Source organism: Theropithecus gelada, chromosome 12 (assembly GCF_003255815.1).
Source record: "Theropithecus gelada isolate Dixy chromosome 12, Tgel_1.0, whole genome shotgun sequence".
Taxonomy (NCBI): Eukaryota; Metazoa; Chordata; class Mammalia; order Primates; family Cercopithecidae; genus Theropithecus; species Theropithecus gelada.
Window position 1 is genome coordinate 109,697,795 of NC_037680.1, and position 20,866 is coordinate 109,718,660.

At 48.6% G+C, this 20,866-nt stretch overlaps 1 protein-coding gene across 3 annotated transcripts in view; it reads left to right on the top strand.

Annotated features, from left to right (window-relative positions):
• Positions 1-1,087: 1,087 nt before the first annotated feature.
• INPP5D (inositol polyphosphate-5-phosphatase D) overlaps positions 1,088-20,866 on the top strand; it is a 150,310-nt gene continuing 130,531 nt past the window's right edge. For all 3 annotated transcript variants that reach the window (XM_025404627.1, XM_025404629.1, XM_025404628.1), the window contains exons 1-2: positions 1,088-1,819; positions 20,596-20,659. In XM_025404627.1, the coding sequence (XP_025260412.1) occupies positions 1,686-1,819; positions 20,596-20,659 (198 nt within the window). In that variant the 5' untranslated portion in view covers positions 1,088-1,685. The remainder of the gene's footprint in view (positions 1,820-20,595; positions 20,660-20,866) is intronic.

The window sequence follows — 20,866 nt, forward strand, 5'->3', positions numbered from 1 at the left end:
GGGTGGGGAATGAGAGGCCTCCACACTGGGCTGCTGCAGAAGTGGCGTGTTCCGGGAGGGCCGGAGTGTGGAGGCCAGTTCCCATCACCACTGTATCCCCACGCCTGGCTCCAGGCCTGGCCAGAGGTCCTGGACTGCGAGTGCTTTGTCTGCCCTACAGACTCACCTGCTGTGCGTGTTGCTACAGCAGGGAGGTGCTGGGGGCCCTGTCCTGCGACAACCATCAGTGTGACGCACATTGAGCCCCTGGGCACATGTGAGCTCCTTTACGAGCTACGTCCTTCAAATTAGACAAGAAGAAACCAAGGCCGAGAGAGAGAAGAAACTTGACCAGGTTCCCACAGCTTGAATGTGGTGGTGCTGCCTGGCTGGTGCCACTGCCTGGCTGGTGCCCCTTCCTGGAGGGGGTCTGTTGTCATGTCCTGGAGCCCAAGGCCTGGATGTGGGATGGGGGGACACTCCTTGTGCAGCGGGTCAACACCTGCCCCTTCAGCCTTGGTGGGCCTGACCCAAGGATGGAGGGTACCCAGGTCTGGGGGCTGAGGGATGGGTGTCCACTGCAGAGCCCTCAGAAATGACTGGTCCTGGATGGCAGTCCCTGGAGAGGCAGCTCCCCTTTGAGAGGTGGGCAAATGTGGCTATGCCCAGCCTTGGAGGAGGTACAGTCTGACCGGCCACCCTGACTGCTGAGATGCAGGACTCAGGACCCCGTATTGTCCTTGGCCAGGCGGCCAGCCTGCCCTGTGGGGCTTTGGGGTTCTCCTCTCCGAGCTTGTTTCCCCAGCATCCTGGAGAAGCCCAGAGAAAAAGTCAGCCTGTGTTCCCACTGTAAATGGTCCACATCCCCTCCAAGCTCCCTTTGTGTGTCTCCAAGCTGGGCTGCAGGGATCAGAGCTGTGCTGCCCGTGCAGCATCCACCGGCCCCTGGGAATGAGGGGAATGCGGTCACAGAGCCGTCACTTGGACCTCGGCGCCCTCGGCTGGTGGTGGCCAAGGTCTCCCAGCACCCAGGCCGCTGGGAGTCTCTAAAGGGGAGTGGTGGGGCTCGACTGTCCCCTCCCCCTCAAGTTTGCTCTGTCCTGGGCAGGCTGTAGTCCCAGTTGAGAAGCTGTGCCCCCTTGGGTGTTTTAGGGGTTCAGGATGGGCGTTGAAAAGCCCTGGGGGAGAGCAGAAGGCTCAGGGACCTGTCTAGGGCGGGGCATCCCATGTGGGCGTCAGCATGGCCGCAGAAGAACCACTCTTCGGGCCCACCCATGCCTGCTAGGCCATGCTTCTTCAGAAGTGGCCACGACTCTCCTGACGTCTCCAGAGCCGGTCATTCTGCCCAGTGGGACTTCAGCTGCCCCTGGACACTTCACTTGTAGGCTGCGACCTGTTGCCAGGAAGGAGAGGGCCGGTGAAGGAGCCGCAGCAGCCGTGGTGGGGTGTGGGGGACGGTGGACGGCCAGGGCTTCCCCCCGCCCTCTCTCGCTTGGTTTCTGTAATGAGGAAGTTCTCCGCCGCTCAGTTTCCTTTCCCTCGCTGAGCGCCTGAAACAGGAAGTCAGTCAGTTAAGCTGGTGGCAGCAGCCGAGGCCACCAAGAGGCAACAGGCGGCAGGTTACAGCAGAGGGGCCTCCGCTCCCCTCGGTGGCGTGTGGGTCCTGGGGGTGCCCGCTGACCCGGCCGAGGAGGCCCACGCCCACCATGGTCCCCTGCTGGAACCACGGCAATATCACCCGCTCCAAGGCGGAGGAGCTGCTCTCCAGGACGGGCAAGGATGGGAGCTTCCTCGTGCGCGCCAGCGAGTCCATCTCCCGGGCATACGCGCTCTGCGTGCTGTGAGTACAACCTGCTCCGTCCCCAGGCACAGAGATGACAGAGAGGCTTAGAGGGGGCCCAGCACTGGGATGGGTTGTTCTTATGTCACAGGACAGAGTGATCTGCCATGCACACTTCCCCGCCACCCTGTCATGGACCTTGTCCTTGGACCTTGGCCTTGGAGTTCAGAGAGCTGGTCTCGTGGCAGGTTTTGCAGCCTTGGAGCTGTCAGAACCACTCCGAGGCCTGATCTTACACCCCAGCTTCCCATGAGCTGTGTGGTGCCCGGGGCTTCCTTGAAGTTTGGGGAACGAGAGAACGAGTTTGGGCTTTTTGAACCAGGAGGAAGCTCAGGGCTCCTTGGAGGTGGGTGTGTTAGAGATCAGTTCAAAGATGCCCAGCTCAGAAACCCTGAGAAGAGCAAAGGTGGCAAGGGGGACCCTTCCTGGAGCACCCAGGCTTTGGGCCCCTGGAGGCAGCTGTTGTTTGGCGAGCCAAGAATATGGGCTGAGTTTAATCAAGAAAGGACTTTCCGTTCGCTCAGAAGCTGCTTTCAGAGGCCTGAGAGCAGAGGAAGTCACCATTACCACGAGCGAGCAGCCTCTTCTCTGTCTCCTGAGCACTTGGCTGTGACCGCTGCCCACCCCCACCCCTCAATTTGGGTCTCTGTCACCATCAACTCCTCCCACTGCCCGGTTGGGGATGTTACTGAATGTGCCAGCTGTGCTAGCAATGGAGGAACCAGCCACTTGCTGAAGGTTCCTTTCTAAAACCCCCTTCCTGTCCAGTGTCTGAAGGAGGCCCTTGCCCTGCAGCTCTTGGTCTAATCATTTTGCCGAGGCCTCAGGCAGTGCCAGGGTGTAGTCAGGGAAGGGTATGTCCACCTGAACATCTCCAGTAGCATCCCTGGGCTAGCAGAAATGTTCCCCCAAGCGGAGAGGGCCTTGCCCTTCTTCAGGCAGGAGGGGAAGTGGGTGATGAACCCAGACCTGTTTTGAATACTGACTCACAGCTGGGGCCTGCTGTGCTAAGCATTTGTTAGCCCATTTCATCCTCACCACAACCTGAAGTGAAGGTCCTGTCAAAAGCCCCACTTTGCAGATGAGAAATCTGAGGCCCTGGCAGTTAAGTGAGTGACAACAGTCAAAGCCACGGCCATCTGCCCCCAGAGGCTGCAGCTGAGACCAGCAGCCTGTGGCCCGACCTCTCCTGCTCCCAGTCCAGCGGGCCATGCATGTAGCCTTGTGGGGCTGGAGGCAGAAGCAAGGGCAGCCGGAGTGTTTACAGGGTCGGCTGGGGCACTGGAAGCCAACCCAGGCTCACAGCTGGTCGCTGGCCTGTGCTGACAGTCTGCAGCCCCACCTCCAAGACTGGCTTCCTGTGCCCCCTCTCTCATGCCTCAGGGGAAGGAACGCAGGCCCAGGCTGCCTGGACTTCCCCAGTGGGGACCTGCTGCTGCCGGGGCCTTAGAAGGGGCAGGAAGATTCTCTTAGGCATCTCACAAGCCCAGTCTGACTCCACCCGGCCCATGTGGATTATTTGGATTTCTCTCCTGGCCCAGTGGGATCTTGTCCTGGCTGCTTGGTGTTGGCTGAGCCGAGGGCTTCCAGGGCCCCATCTCATTAACCTTCGATGCAGCTCTTTGACCAGGGCTTTGTGGTTGCTCAAGTTACAGACATGGGATGTGGGTCTCTCTGACTCCAAGCTGTGAGCATCTTAATGTCTGGGATCAGCCTGAGCCACAGTCAGAGTTGGAAAGGTCTTGGAAAAGCTCTGGTGCAACAGCCCTGGCTTTTCAGGGGGTAGACAGAGTGCAGAGAGCCTGAGGCCTTTGTCCACCATGCTGGCTGGGGGCAAAACTGCTGGCTTCCAGGCCAGTTCCCGTATTCCTTCCTCCACCTCTTCTCTTGGAACCCTTGTCTGCACTGAGTTACTCTCAGAGTCATGACAGGTATGCAGTGTCTGCTCCTTAGAAAGGGACCTGTGGTGCCCACAGATGTCCACTATCTTCTTAGCCAAAGCCTCATCAGCCTCCTATCCTGAGGCTGCTGGGTTGCAAACACCAGGAGCCCCACCCCTTGGCCAGACAAACCCTGGGCTCAGGGTTCCCCTTTCTCCTCTGCTCAGCGTAGGAAGCTTCCGTTCCTGCAGGGTCAGGCTCCACTGTAGGCTGTGGGACGCGATGGACCTGCAGACTTTCCACACATCTGCAGGCTTCATGTGGCTGCTACCCCGGATTTTGCCAATTACGGAGATTTTAAAACTAAAAAGTAATTAAATGAATGATAACAAACTGTCATCCTCCAACATCTCATTTCTTGAAAGAAAGCAGCCTTTGACACCAAAAAAGGCAGGAAGGGCATACAAAAAAAAAAAAACAAAAAAACAGTCATTTAAAGCAAAGAGATTGAACTTCTTGAGAAACAAACCCCACCACCCCTAGTTTTCTCTGTTCCCTGCGGTGTGGCCGCAGCCTGCTGGACATGGCAAAGGCAGGCAGCCCCAGGCTGAGGGGTGTGCAGGGCAGCTGGGTTTTCTGCAGCTGCAGAAGTAGCAGCATTTTCTCCCCAGCCCTGGAAACCTGGAGCCACCCTGCTCTAGAAGTGACTGCAGAAGGAAGCCACACGCGCACCCTCCTGCCCTAGCAAAGTCCATGGGAAAAGTATACACGCCCCATGGCCCCTCAGATCCCCCAGGTGCCCCGACCTCATCCTGCCTGGGCCCCAGTGGTGTTCCCTCCCAGGCCTCCCCTGGTGGGCAAGGGGACGACGGCCGGAGTCTCCACCTGATGGTTTGGGCAAGTGTGCCTGGGGTATCGGAAACAGAGCAACCTCACCAGGGAGGGGCCTTTGCCCTCAGGAAAGAGGACAGGATTTGACTATGTAAATGGACTTGAGCGGGGGTTGGACATCAAAAGACAGGGCTGCAATTCAGTGCCACCACGTGACTTAGGAGTGCACATTCTGCCCACACCCAGCAAACCCTGCATTTCCTCGAGAGAGGTCAGCCCCGTCACCTACCACTGGGCAGGAAAGCTTTGATCTCACCTCAGCAGCTCCGAAAGCCCTGCTTGACGGGGCGTCTGGGGCTCCATCTCGGGGCACAGAGAGTTGCGGCGGGAAGATGCAGTTGGCTGCTTGGTTTGAGTCCAACTCCGCCGTCTTGCAGCCAGGGGCTCTTCTAAGCAGGGCCTATGTCATCCCCACCTGGTCCCCACTCAAATCCCCCACAGAGTTGGCCCTGCTCCGGGGAGAGTCTGTGGGTGCCTTGAGGGGGACGTTGGGTGCATTGTGGATGGGAGACATTAAGAGCTGTCAGGCTCATGCCCTCTCCTGCCACGCAGGGGCCAGCACACCTGGCAGGGCCTCATGCTGCAAAGAAGAGATGCCTTGGGAATGGGGTCAGTCAATGTAAGGTCCATGGGCCGGCTGAGCCAGCATCCCCTTACGCAATCTGCACAGGCAAAGCTGATCAAAGGCCCAACATCAAGATACACGCTGCCCTCTCTGCAGGAGCAGCCGGGGCCCAGGACTGGGCCTAGGTGGCCAGCTCAGCTGGCTGCCATCCAGCCTGGAGCAGCCCGGGAGGGCGGCATTCCCACCCAGCCACTCCAGAGAGAGGGGCTTCTCTCATGGGGGAGGCGAAGGCACGTGGCTGCCTTTGGCTCAGAAACCAATACCTGGTCTGGCCACAGCTGACTGTGGTTTTGGTTTCCCTCCACACGTGGCCTTCCACATGCCACCCAGGCACCATGGCAGGGTCCGGCTCACCCCTTTCCGGGGGCAGTGTAGACAGTGCGCCAGACAGTCCTGGACCCAGTGGCTTCGCCTACACCACAAGAAAGAGGGGAAAGCCCGAGAAGGATGTCTGTTGGCCTCTAGGGGCTTGTTACACTGTTTCTTCTGCACATGTTGAGTGCCTTCTCCGAGGGGAATTTTGTCGAACAGAGCACACCCTAAACCTTGCTCCGCTAACAGAAGGTTGTTACCAACCTGCTCTGCCTAACAACAGCAGGCAACTTCCAAAGAGCTATGTGCCAGGCACCATTCGAGGCTTATATTGACTCATTTGATGTCCACGAAGACCTTCAAAGGAAGTCCTATTATCCCCACTTTACAGATGGGGAAACTGAGGCACAGAGTGGTTTATGGAACAGGCCTAGTTTACAGGACTAACAAATAACAGAGCCAGGACTTGCACGTATGCTCTTCCTGGAAGCGAGAAACAGAGACCATAAGGTGTCCTGTGTGGGGCGGGGAAAAGCCTGGAGAGGGAACTCCTGGTGATGGAGTCACAAAGAAGGGGCTTGGGAGGGCGGAACTCCTAACCTCAAAGAGTCCAACAGAGGTGGAAAGCTGTGGTATGAGCGGTGGCTAAGTCCCCCTTTTGAAGCTTCAGTAAAATAGACACTGTTAATTATTTTTGTGCAAATGCAACAAGGCACTATTTTTCATACCTGATATTGACAGTCAGTGGGAAAAAATGCTGGCTCAGGCAGTAGCCAGAACTACTGACATCTGGTTCACACCAGAAAGCAGGCCAAGGGGCTTTGTCCAAGGCTAACTGTGCCGAGTTTTCTCTCTGTATGCAAGACCAGGAAGGGGTGATGTGCCCTGGAAGGCCTATGTATTTCACTAACTGTACCTTCCATGTGAAGTGATGCAGAGCAAGCGTGTTAAAACGGAGTCTCTCCAGGGCTTCTGTGCCTATACTCAGCCCCCCAGAAAAGTTCTTTCGGGTCCAGAAATAGGCTCCAGCTTTGGTGCTTTGCATGTTTGTCTACCTGGTAGGTCAAATTCATAAATTCATGAACACAATCAGCACTTATTGTGGGTTTTCTTTCCTTTTTTTTTTTTTTTGACAGAGTCTTGCTCTGTCGCCCAGGCTGGAGTGCAGTGGTGCAATCTCAGCTCACTGCAACCTCTGCCTCCCAGGTTCAAGCGATTCTCCTACCTCAGCCTCCCAAGCAGCTGGGATTACAGGTGCCTGCCACCACGCGGGGCTAATTTTTTTCTTTTTATCTTAACCTCAGGTGATCTGGCCTCTTCGGCCTCCCAAAGTGCTGAGATTACAGGCATGAGCCACTTCACCCAGCCTTTTTCTTCCTTCCTTCCTTCCTTCCTTCCTTCCTTCCTTCCTTCCTTCCTTCCTTCCTTCCTTCCTTCCTTCCTTCCTTCTTTTCTTTCTCTCTCTCTCTCTCTCTTTCTTTCTTTCTTTTTTGAGACAGAGTCTTGCTCTGTCACACAGGCTGAAGTGCAGTGGCGTGATCTTGGCTCACTGCAACCTCCACCTCCAGGATTCAAGCAATTCTTCTGCCTCAGCTTCCCAAGTAGCTGGGATTACAGGAACCCGCCACCACATCCGGCTAATTTTTGTATTTTTAGTAGAGATAGAGTTTTACCATGCTGGCCAGGCTGGTCTCGAACTCCTGACCTCGTGATCCACCTGCCTTGGCCTCCCAAAGTGCTGGGATTACAGGTGTGAGCCACCGCACCTGGCCTTATTTATTTATTTATTTATTTATTTATTTATTTGAGACAGGATCTCACGCTGTTGCCCAGGTTGGAGTGCAGTGGCACAGTCACGGCTCACTGCAGCCTCGCTTGATCAAGCGATCCTCCTGCCTCAGCTTCCTGAGTAGCTGGGATTCCAGGTGCAAGTCACCAAGCCTGGCTAACCTTTTTTATGTAGCCCACGCTGGCCCCTAACTCCTGGAGTCAAGTCAGTCTCCCACCTTGGGCCCCCGAAGTGCTGGCATTACAAGTGTGAGCCACTGCATGCAGCTTCACATCAGCATTTCTCAATTGGTGCCATCTCCCTGCACACGAACCCTTGCGTCATGACGACATGTTGTCCTTGCAGCCAGGCCTTTCTCCCCACCTCAGACGTAGAGTGAGAGGAGCTCTGCTCTTCCCTCTATAATTCGTACCATGTTGTGTACTCCTGAGGAGCGCGGCTCTGTGGTCGGCTGGCTGTGGTGTGCTGCGTTTGCAAATGCTAACCTTCCTGTGCCAACCCCGCCTCTTCACGGGTGGAGTGATGATGACAAGGCCAAAGCCCACTCATTGGGTTATTTTTACAAATTGAAGTATAATCCATATTCTATACAATCACCCTTTCTATGGTGTACAATTCTTAATTTTTTTTTTTTTTCCGAGACAGAGTCTTGCTCTGTTGCCCAGGCTGGAGTGCAGAGTGGCGCGATCTCAGTGCACTGCAGCCTCTGCCTCCCGGGTTCAAGCAATTCTCCTGCCTCAGCCTCCCAAGTAGCTGGTATCATAGGCACACACCACCATGCCCGGCTAATTTTTTTTTTTTTTTTTCTTTTTGAGACAGAGTCTCACCGTTGTTGCCCAGGCTGGAATGCAGTGGTGTGGTCTCGGTTCACTGTAACCTCTGCCTCCTGAGTTCAAGCAGTCCTCTGCCTCAGCTTCCAAAATAGCTGGGATTACAGGTGCCTACCACCACACCCAGCTAATTTTTGTATTTTTAATAGAGATGAGGTTTCACCATGTTGGCCAGACTGGTCTCGAACTCCTGACCTCAGGTAATCGGCCCACGTCGGCCTCCCAAAATGCTGGGATCACAGGCGTCGGCCACCATGCTCAGCCCTGGTGTACAATTCTTTATCGTGTTTTTAGTGCATTCACAATGTTATGAAACCAACACCACTGTCTCATTCAAGGACATTCTCAATACCTCAGAAAGAAACCCTGTACCCATTGCAGTCACTCCCTATTCCGTCTCCACCCAACCCCTGGCAACAACTAAATGACTTTTTGTCTACGGATTTATTTCTTTTCTGGATGTTTCATAACTGGAAGCATACGACATGTGGATTTTGGGGTCAGCTTCTTTCACTGAGCACAATGCTCTCAGGCTTCATCTGTGTTGCAGCGTGAATCATTCCTCTCCAGGGCTGACTAATGAGCCACTGTATTGAAAGAACCACATTCTGTTTATCCATTCATCAATTGATAGGCATTTGGGTTGTTTCCACTTTTGGGCTATAATGAATAATGCTGTGACGAACATTCACATACAAGGTTTTGTGCAAACATATATTTTCAACATTCTTGGGTACATATCTAGGAGCAGAATTGCTGGGTCATTTAAGTCTAACATTTTGAGGAACTGCTAAACTGCTTTCCTTGGTGGATCCGCCATTTTGCCTTCCTACCAGCAATGTCTGAGGGTTCCCATGTCTCCACTTTCTTATCAGCACTTGTTATTGTCTTTTTTATTATAGCCATCCTAGTGGGTGTGAAGGGACATCTTATTGTGGTTTTAATTTGCATTTCTCTAACGTTAGTGATGCCAAACCTGTTTTCTCATGCTTAATGGCCATTCGTATTTGGAGAAATGTCAATTCGGATCCTTTGCACATTTAGAAAACAGGGTTGTTTGTCTTTTCCTTGTTTCATTGGGTTATTGAGAGGATAAAATGGAAAGATGTGAGTGACATTTATAGCCCAAGGCCAGGCATGTGGAAAGCACCCACCGAATGCTTCGCACACATAAAAATGATGCTGGTGCTGGGCAAGGTGGCTCATGCCTATAATCCCAGCACTTTGGGAGGCCGAGGTGGGTGCATCACCTGAGGTCGGGAGTTCGAGACCAGCCTGACCAACATGGAGAAATCCTATCTCCACTACAAATACAAAACTTAGCTGGGGATGGTGGCACGTGCCTGTAATTCGAGCTACTCAGGAGGCTGAGGCAGGAGAATTGCTTGAACCTGGAGACGGAGGTTGCAGTGAACTGAGATGGTGCCCTTGCACTCCAGCCTGGGCGACAAGAGCGAAACTCCATCTCAAAAAGAAAAAAAAATCATGCTGGTGATCAGGCGTGGTGGTTCACACCTGTAATCCCAATACTTTGGGAGGCCGAGGCAGGTGGATGACGAGGTCAGGAGTTTGAGACCAGCCTGGCCAACACAGTGAAACCCTGTCTCTACTAAAAATACAAAAAAATTAGCTGGGCATGGTGGCGGGTGCCTGTAATCCCAGCTACTTGGGAGACTGAGGCAGGAGAATTGCCTGAACCCAGGAGGTGGAGCTTGCAGTGAGCCGAGATTGTGCCCCTGCATTCCAGCCTGGGCGACAGAGATAGACTCTGTCTAAAAAAAACAAAAAAAAACAAAAAAAACCATGCTGGCAATTAGTCTTTATGAGCTAAAAGTGACTAGTGACATCTCAGAAGCAGAGGAGTACAGGGCCACTCTGTGAAGAACATTCCACACAAAGGAGAGAGGAGAATGGGGGCAGAGGATCGCTTCGGAAACTTCCTGGAGGCCTCCGGGGGATGCTGAGCTGTCACTTGAGGCCTCCTCAGAGGAAGCACTCGGAGAGATGGAAGCAGGAAGAGGACTGAGTGACGCCCCTGTGACTGCGGCTGCTGGGGCCAGGCTGGGAGCCTGGAAGCTGGCAGGAGGAAGAGATGGGGACACAGAGGAACGCGGAGTGAAACCAGGGGCAATGAACATGACATCAGGAAGAAAGGCAGGCATCTGAAGACCACTAGGCTCCAATTGTGGGGGTCAGTGCAGAGGGAACTGAAGCCCTGGGGCTGAGGACGATGGAAGGAGCACAGCGTGTTCCATGACGGGAGGACTCAGGGTTGACAGCTGCGGCAGCACGTGAGGACCAGATTCTCTCCCCTGCTCACTTCACGCTCCCATTGTCCCCTTTCATTAGAAAAACACCATATTAACAAGTGCAGGCCCCTAACAGTTTGGGGTGAATACTTATCATAAACAACCCCATGGAGGGCTGGCCCAGAGAGATCAGCTGGGAGCTCCCCAGAGCAGAGAGGCTTGCTGGGCAATGGAGAAACAAATCTGATAAACAACGACGTCCTGTTCTTTAGAGTAACTTTAAAAAATGGTATTTATACAAAGCACAGAAAGTACACAGCAAAAAGCAGAAAAGTAACCAGCCCATCACTGAGACACTAGCATAAACATTGTTCATTCGCTGGTGTATCTTCTTCTTCTCTCTGCCTCCCCGTGTGTATGTAATTTCCATTTTGTGTATACATGTATTACATGTATACGTATAATTTTAGTCTGAGATTGCTGGCAGCATTAGCATTTTCCCATTTAGTTAGGTTTTCTTCCTAATGATCATATTTAATGGATGTGTAGGATTCTATTATGTGATGTGCCATACTTTATGAAATGATTCTTCTATTGTCAGATATTTAAGTTATCAACAGCATTTTGTTGTTATAAATATGACTGATGAAGGTCTTTGTGAAGAAATATTATAAACATGTCTGGTTATAGATTCCCAGGAGTGGAATTACTAGGTCAAGGGACAGGAATATTTTTAAGGCTCTTGATACAGAATGATACATTGCTTTCCAGAAATTTTGTTCCATGTATGCACCAGTAAGCTGTACAAGAGAGTGTCTACCTCATTCTAACCTTCCTATTCTGAATATTTTCATTTCAAAACATATTACGTTGCAAGGTGAAGGTGGTGAATGTTCGTTTTGATTTGCATTTGATTGTGGTCATGTTGAACTTATTTGATAGAGTGATTGACGTTCACAATCCCTCTTTCGTGAATGGTCTGTTCAATTCTCTTTGCCATTTTTCTATTGAAGCTATCATTTTTCTGTTATCTACTTGCACAAGTTTATATCACACTTGTTGCAAATATTTTTATTGTGATTTTCCTTTAAGTTTTATGATTTTTTGACATTCAGGGATTGTAAATTTTTATATAGTGAAGTCTATCAGTCTTTTCCTTTTTTCTCCCTTTGCTTTTCAATGCAGAGAATCCCTCTGCACACAGAAATTCACTTGTGCAAGGCAGGTGGGTTAGGACAGAGCCTTTGGAGCTAAGAGACTTGGGCTAAGGATTCAGCAGTTTTTTTTGGTTTTGTTTTTTGTTTTGTTTTGTTTTCAAGATGAAGTCTCAGTCTGTTGCCCAGGCTGGAGTGCAATGGCGTGATCTTGGCTCACTGCAAACCTCTGCCTCCCAGGTTCAAGCAATTCTTCTGCCTCAGTCTCCCAAGTAGCTGGGATTACAGGCGCCCACCACCATGCCTAGCTAATTTTTGTATTTTTTAGTAGAGATGGGGTTTCACCATATTGGCCAGGCTGGTCTCAAACTCCTGACCTTGTGATCTGCCTGCCTCAGCCTCCCAAAGTGCTGGAATTACAGGCATGAGCCACCACGCCTGGCCAGGATCCAGCAGTTTATTTAATTCCACTGGGCCTTGGTTCCTCATTTGAAAACCAGGGCTAAGAATACCTATGTGGCAATGTTGTGGGGTGGATTGGATGGAAAATATGTATCACATTTTTAGCACAGCACTTGGTAAAAACAAATGAAGCAGTCCTATGGGTTTTTCACTTTTGTTTTTGTTTGTTTGTATGTTTTGCACTGAACCATTTAATCTCTCTGGAATTAATTTAATAAATGATGTAAGATACAGATTTAGGCTGGGCACAGTGGCTCACACCTGTAATTGCAGCACTTTGGGAGGCCGAGGCCACTCAATCACCAGAGGTCAGGAAATCGAGACCATCCTGGCCAAGATAGTGAAATCCTGTCTCTACTAAAAATAAAAAAAAAGAAAATAGCTGGGCATGGTGGTGTGCACCTGTAGTTCCAGCTACCTGGGAGGCTGAGGTGGGAGAATTGCTTGAACCCAGGAGGCAGAGGTTGCAGTGAGCCAAGATTGTGCCACTGCACTCCAGCCTGAGCCACAGAGTGAGACTCTGCCTCAAAAATAGGAAAAAAAAAAAAAAAAAAAAAAAGATTTATGTGTATTTTTCTCAACTAATCATCTTTCCCAAAACCTCTTACTGAATAACATTCCTTTGCCTTTTGGGGTTCCTCTTTTATCATGTTTTAAGTCATATATCTTTCTTTGTGTTTATACTCTGTTCCGTGTATATCTGCTTTTCTTTCACCAATATCATAACAAGTATACCAACTAATTTTATAAAATACTTTATTATAGGTGATTTTCATATCTATTCTTCCAGGTGAACCAGCTAATAATATTGCCAATTTGGAGAAAACTACTATTGGGACTTTGATTGGAATTGCACAAAATCCATAATATAGCTTGTGTAAATTGACATTTTAGTAATATTCAGTCTTAACAAATATGGTTGTCCTTATCATTTTAAATTTTGTAATTTTCTTCATATAGATCCTGCATATTTATTGTTATAATTTCTTCTGATTATTTTATACTCTTATTACTGTTGTGAATACATTTTCCCCTACATTTCATTATAACTGATAACATACAGGGAAGTTATGGATTTTATAAATTCATCTTTTATTCTGTCACTTTACTCACTCCTCATCATTTCAAATTGTTTTTTTGGTTGCTTCTCCGGGATTTTCTTGTTTGACTCTCATTTCATCTATAAATTACCATCGTTTTGTGGTGTACTTTCCAAATACTTATGACACTTATTCAGATTTCATAACTTATTGCATGGGCCAGTATTTCTAAAACACTACAGTGGGGAATATTAGAAAAAGAAAACATCCACCTCAAGGAGATATACTGTGAGAATTACTGTGGACCACCTGGGAAGGGCATGGGATAACCTCTGTCACCTAGTTACCACTTGATAAAAGGTAATTGTTGCTGCTCATCATGTCCAAGAAGAAGTAATCTTCTTCTAGTTTTACAAAGAGTTCTGAAGGACTGAGTATTTAATTTTTATCAAATGCCTTTTTAATATCTATTGTGATGATTATATTACATCCCTTATTTCATTTACTGGTAAAATAGCTTAATTTTATATATTAATATTTTGGTATATATATTAAACAATTTTGCATGATTACAACTAACTATTCTTGATACAATACTTTTTTATGGTACTCTGAAACTTATTTAGGATTTTTATATATGTATTCATACTTGAGGTTGATTTATCTGATTTTGGTTATGTTATGGTTTTAAGAGTCATGTATATTTTACAAAATATTCTGGAGGCATTTATGTAGCATAATTATTATCTGATTTTTGAAATACTTAAAAAATGTTGGTAAAACCACTTCTTCTCAAGGCCATTTATAATTCTTTAATATTTACTTCAATTTATTCTTTAGTATTGAATTGGTCTTGTTTTCTATTTCCTCCCATGTCACTTCTGTTAAGTTACATGTAATTTTCAGAGAACAATCTATTCTTTGAGATTTTCAAAATTTCTGGCAAACAATCATGCACAGTTTTGTATAACTGTAAGGTTTCTCTTTTACTGTGGCCATCTTCATTTTCTCATTTCTAACTGTTGGTGGTGCCCAGGGTCCTGGCAAGAAATAGATGGCATGGCCGGGCGCGGTGGCTCAAGCCTGTAATCCCAGCACTTTGGGAGGCCGAGACGGGCGGATCACAAGGTCAGGAGATCGAGACCATCCTGGCTAACACGGTGAAACCCCGTCTCTACCAAAAAAATACAAAAAACTAGCCGGGCGAGGTGGCGGGCGCCTGTGGTCCCAGCTACTCGGGAGGCTGAGGCAGGAGAATGGCGTAAACCCGGGAGGCGGAGCTTGCAGTGAGCTGAGATCCGGCCACTGCACTCCAGCCTGGGCGGCAGCGTGAGACTCTGTCTCAAAAAAAAAAAAAAAAAAAAAAAAAAAAAAAAAAAAAAAAAAAAAAAAAAAAAAACCCCTTTTGGGGTANCCACCCCTGAGCTGAAGAGGCAGGGGCCAGAGCTGTGTCACCAGAACCTGGCAGGGCTGCAGCTAGGAGACTTCAGAAGTGGAGCTCTGTCCCCTGCAGCAGGCAGGGTGGGGTCAGTGGAACAAATCCACCCATCCCCCCAACCCCACACACCCTGCCAGTGCCTCCCTTCAGCCAAACCTGGGTGAAGCAGCCCCCGGAGATTTGCTGGCTGCACAGGGCAGGTGGAAAAGGGTAGGGAGTGGGTCTCACTGGGGGAGGGGAGGCAGGGGGAGGCTGCCCAGCTCACTTGCATTTGTTTCTTTCCTCTATTCTGTTTGTCACAGGTTTGTCCATTTAATCTCCTACTTTTCAAGTGACAGGCTCTTAGGTTGGTGTATCTCTTCTGCTTTTTGTTTTCATATTCTAAAAAATGATCTCTGGACCGGACACAGTGGCTCACACCTGTAATCCCAGCACTTTGGGAAGCTGAAGCGGATCACCTGAGGTCAGGAGTTCAAGACCAGCCTGGCCAACATGGTGAAACCGCGTCTCTACTAAAAGTACAAAAATTAGCCAAGCATGGTGGTGGGTACTTTAATCCCAGCTACTCAAGAGGCTGAGGCAGGAGAATAGCTTGAACCCGGGAGGCACAGGTTGCAGTGAGCCAAGATCGCGCCATTGCACTCCAACCTGGGCAACAAGAGTGAAACTCGATCTCAAAAAAAAAAAAAAAAGGAAAAAAAAAAAAACCTCTGTCTTTTCAGGAAGCCCTGTTGCATCTGCAGGACTCAGATCCGTTTCTGTATTTCTCTTCTTCCCTCTCTTTTTAAAATCTCTGTCTTTTCCTCTAGTACCACTTTCTTGAGTGTGTCTTTTTCCTCGTTCACTTTCTCCAATCCATAGCTGCTATTTCCTGCCTCTGTCGTGTGTTAAATTCTGACCCTAAATGTCCCGGCTGTTCCCTAACAGTCAGTTTTCTTTATCTCAGTTTGCTTGATTTTCACGATCGATGCCTCCAATTTCTGATATGCAGTGGTCTCTCTAGTCTTCCTGAGTTCACGAATCAGACTTGTCCAGAATGTATTTTTATCAGTGATTATATTTAAGATGGAAGTAACTCCTTGGAGTCCTTAGGAAAATGCCCTTTTCTGAGTGGTGACATGTATTCATAGGTCAGGTGATTTTTGTTTTCTGACAAAGAACTGTCAAGAACAATTGGATCAGATTTGTTCAGAGTGGGTTAAAACGACTGCCACGGATGGGGGTGGGAGATGCCAATTCAAGATCCAGCCGGTGGTGGGGCCAGAGATGAGGGTGTGGTGAGACACACAGAGGATGGGCTCCCTCCGGGGGCAAGGAGGGGGTGCCTCATACCTGGGTCTTGGCTTTGAGTAGCTGTTGGACAAGGAATAGCCCGCTGGACCCCCAAGCTGTTGTGGGGGTGCTCAGCCGGCTCCCAATAATCCTTGGCCACCCTCACCTCCATCTCTCACCTCCTGGCCAGCTGAGCCACCTGCTAATGCTTTCTCCCTCCTGGAGGGGCCCAGGTTAGCAAGAAATGGCCTCTTTTAATTCATCAACTTTTGCTTTCTCTCTGGCTGCAATTCTTCAAGGTTTGGAGTTGGGAATGATGAACACCTTGTTTCCCAAGGTTGCCACACATTTTCTTGTCCTTCTACATTGGTGCAAATGGTTTTTTTTGTGTGTGTGTGTTTGTGTGTTTTTTAATGCAGGGTTTTCCAGCCCCTGTTCTCCCACCCCATCTTGTCCAGAAATCTGCAAAAACACGTCTTAAGAAAATGCAAAAACACAGACAAAAGCATTAGAAATTAGAAATGATATGTAACAAGAGTCACAAAAGGATTTAAAAGCAATTATAGGAGCAGATCAGCAAAGTGAGATAGGAACACAAAGAGGTTCTTGAATTTTATAGTTTGATTCTCTGTCTCTCTGTGGGTCCCTCCATGGTGAAGATGCTCCTGCAGTGAGCATGTTTTCCAGGTCATGTTCCAGGGCAGCAATTGCCAAACACTATTTAGTGATGGAATCTTTGCTTTAAACATTTTGCATGTAAGATATTGTGTGTATGTGCATGTGTATATACACGTATACATGCATGCATGTTTCATGTATACACATGTATGCATATGTTGTGTGTGCACATGTATGTATGTGTGTGTGTATGTATATAGGACCAGAGTGAAGTACAAACTGCTGGTGAGTGGGGGTAGGCCAAGTGAGCACCCTCTTCCACCACCTGGCAGAGCCCCTACACCCATGCAATACAGTTTGGTACTACTGCTCGCCCGATGACTGTGTGTGGCAGGGTTGGTGGGGTGTGTGTTGGGTGGTGCTGTATGTTTTCCCTTTAAGGTTGAAATTGATTCAGCCACGGGAGTCAGAATGTCCAGCCCTGTGCATTGGCTGTGCAGGGTCATTAACATCTGCTGAGATGTTATTGTCTAGCGGGGAAGTATCTTCTTCCTATTATACTAGCTTTTGAATTCTGTTTTGGTAACATGGAGCTGTTTCTTTGTTTCAATGTTTCTAGAACATCTTTGAAAAAGCCATAAAGGTTTTTCTGCCGCACTTGATTGAACCAGAAAGGCTTTCCTGTTCTGTGCGACTGCCTCTGACTCTCTCTTCGTGACTATGTTCTTCCTCTCTGTCTACAGGCTGATGTTCTCTCTTTCTGTCTACAGGCTGATGTTCTTCCTTTCTGTCTACAGGCTGATGTTCTTCCTTTCTGTCTACAGGCTGATGTTCTCTCTTTCTGTCTACAGGCTGATGTTCTTCCTTTCTGTCTACAGGCTGATGTTCGTTCTCTCTGTCTACAGGCTGATGTTCTTCCTCTCTGTCTATAGGCTGATGTTCGTTCTCTCTGTCTACGGGCTGATGTTCTTCCTTTCTGTCTACAGGCTGATATTCTTCCTCTCTGTCTACAGGCTGATGTCTGGGCCGGCTGGAGCTCTTCCACAAGTCAGCTCCCTCAGCCAAATAAGAGGCTGTTCTCACCCCTCACCTCATTTGCATACCTACAGGTGGAAGTGCCAAGAGAAGAGAGCTCTTATTGTTCTTATTGAAAAATAAGAGCACAGCAGAGTTGAGCTGTGTCCACATTTGTTTGGCAGGCTTTGCAAAGGGGATTGAGGCCAGTGGTTTTCTGTGTCCCAGAGGTGTCCCTGGGAGATGTAGTGTCACTGGACTAGAGATTCATCCTTGCTGTCTCTGATGCAAGACGATTGTATCAATTCAGGCTCTGGAGATAGGACAGGGAGCAGAAGGATGGGGACTAAAACCATGGGAGAAAGAGAGAAAAATCACCTTTTCTATGTGAAGTGAAGAGACATGTGGAAGTGAAATTACTCAAAATTATTTTTAAGTACCCATGATGCAAAAGCCATAAAATAAAATATTGTAAAATTAGCCACATAAAATTGTAAAACATTTACACAGCTTAAAAAAAAACCTGTTAAAAATAACTCCAAAATATACTGTAGCATATATCAGAGTCTTATTCATAACTAAGCAAAAAATGATACCAAAATAAGCAAGCCAAAGACACAAAAGGGAATTCACAGAAAAAGAAATACAGATAACTAAACATGAGAACATGCTGAAGGACCTTCCTCATAAAGAAAGGCAAATTAAAGCAAGTTACCATTCTCACTTCTCAGATTTGCAAAGATTAAAAAGTCTGATAACAGCCAGTTGGCAGGGTGTGAGGAAATAGACACATTCATATCCGGTTAGTAGGAGAAAAAAAAGGCCACAACTTCATTGGAAGACAGTTGGTAATCTCTATCAAAACAGCAAATCTCCAGGTCATTTAGCCGGCTGTCACCTTCTAGTGATTTATCTACAATCACTAATAAACGTCAACATATGTACAGCACATGGTGAAACATGATGCAAATGGGAATAAACCATCTCTCAGTTGGCTTGAGAAGATCTCTATGATCTTTTTCAGTGAAAAAAACAAATTTCAGAAAACGGTATATATCGTATGATATTATTGGCATCTAAAAAGGTATGCATATATAATCTTGTGGATATGTTTAAAATTTCTGAACTTAGTTACAAACAGGAATAGGAAATCTAAGAAGAGGGGCTCTTGGGAGTGGGGAAGGAGATGTTTATTTTTCATTTTATATCTTTCTGTATGGTTTTCATTTTTTAAAGTTAGTATATATTTTTAAAAATCTAGTTAAACAGGATCAGGTGCAGTGGCTCATGCCTGTAATCCCAGAACTTTGGGAGGCTGAGGTGGGTGGATCACCTGAGGTCAGGAGTCAAAACCAGCCTGACCAACATGGAGAAACCCCAGCTCTACTAAAAATACAAAATTAGCCAGGTGTGGTGGCACATGCCTGTAATCCCATCTACTTGGGAGGCTGAGGCAGGAGAATCACTTGAACCCAGGAGGCAGAGCTTGAGGTGAGCCAAGATTGCGCACCACTGCACTCCAGCCTGGGCAACAAGAGCAAAATTCCATCTCAAAAAAAAAAAAAAGAAAAGAAAAAAGAGAAAGAACCCCATCTCTACTAAAAATACAAAAATTAGCCACGTATGATGGCAGGAGCTTGTAATCCCAGCTACTTGGGAGGCTGAGGCAGGGGAATTGCTTGAACCTGGGAGGCAGAGGTTTCAGTGAGCCTTGATCATGCCACAGCCTTCCAGCCTGAGTGACTCCATCTCAAAAAAAAAAAAAAAAAAAAAAAAATCTAGTTAAACAATAACATATCAGTAACATATGTAGATGCTCAGTGGAGTGCCTGTACCTGGGACGGGGTGAGTGTGTGTAGCTTCTACATTGAAGCACTGGCTTAATTACAGAGGCTGGTCCTGTCTACAGGGCTCTATGGGCCAGGCAAGCCTTCCAGGCTCATGAGAATCTGAAGTAGCAAAACAGGGCAAGATTATGGTGGGTGGGAACAGACCAGCAGCTTTAAGTAAGGGCCTAAAATCCAAATAGCTTTCCCCCGATCTCCTGACAGCCTGCTGGCCTCAGCAGCCGATAGATTCCATGGGTGTTAGCTGCTGCCAGGGTTTCAGCAGGCTGAGGACCACCCCAGTGTGCCCCTCTCCCAAGGTGCTAGCACTTGACAGCTCCCTTTTCCTCTCAGAGGTTTTAGGAAAGTAAAAACTACCGTCTCCTCCTCACGTTAGGGGTGACTGTGCCAAAGGAAGGTAGAGCTTCTAGAAAGAGAAGAGAATCTGGGATTCCTAGGACTTTCTCGTTAGAAACAATCCCAAGACTTGCTCTCCAGCTGCTGGGGCAAATCCAGGTCTCGGTAGGGCTGGTGGCCAGTCCCTGGAGGATAATCCACGGGGCACAGTGTCCAAGGGGATGAAGCCATTTGGGAGCGGCGGGGAGCTCAGCGGGAACGAGTGATCCCTGCCCCGGCCAGGTGGCCCCTCTGCGGCTGTGCCTGGCTCCCATTCACCATAGGCCGCTATGCTCGGGCCCACTGGAATCCTGTTTCTTCTTCAAACACCCCCTCCTTTTTTTTTTGAGACGGAGTCTCGCTCTGTTGCCAGGCTGGAGTGCAGTAGCATGTTCTCAGCTCACTACAACCTCCGCCTCCTGGGTTCAAGCGATTCTCTTGCCTCAGCCTCCCGAGTAGCTGGGACTACAGGCACACGGCACCATGCCCAGCTAATTTTTGTATTTTTGGTAGAGATGGGGTTTCACCCCATGTTGGTCAGGATAGTCTCAATCTCTTGACCTTGTGATCCTCCCTCCTTGGCCTCCCAAAGTGCTGGGATTACCGGCGTGAGCCACCGTGCCTGACTCACAAACACCCCCTCTTACTTTATCTTCTTGGCAGCTGAGAGGTTAAGAAATCCCCTCCATGTGGCAGACTCCTTTGGATCAGACCCTGTAGCTGCCAGGTCCCCACCTAAATGACCCCCCACCCCACCTTTTCCTGGTGCTCTGAGTGCAGAAGCAGTGGGGGAACAAGAGTGCCTCAGCCCAGGATTGCTGGACGTCAGGACTCACCTCCATCTTAGAGAATGGTCAGCTCCAAAATTCAGAGACTTGTGTCCAGATTCCTCAAGCTGTGTCAGGAAGTCTTGCCTTTTCAGTTAAGAGGAAACCGGGTTTTCCTGCATGGGTTCTAATAAAGTCTTTGATCTATTTCAGGTATCAGAATTGCGTTTACACTTACAGAATTCTGCCCAATGAAGATGATAAATTCACTGTTCAGGTGAGTCCTTTACAAACCTAGAAATCTGAACCTGACTTCAGTCGATACTGGCAGAGAAGGGGTGGAAACGATGAGGAAGAAAGCGCGTGCACAGGTAGCCGGACATGAAGGCCTGGCTGAGCCTGGAGTTTGTGGGGTGGCTTAGCTGGTAAACTGTGGCCCTCTAAGTGACCCTGCTCTGTGACAGGACGGAGTTGCATGCCACGG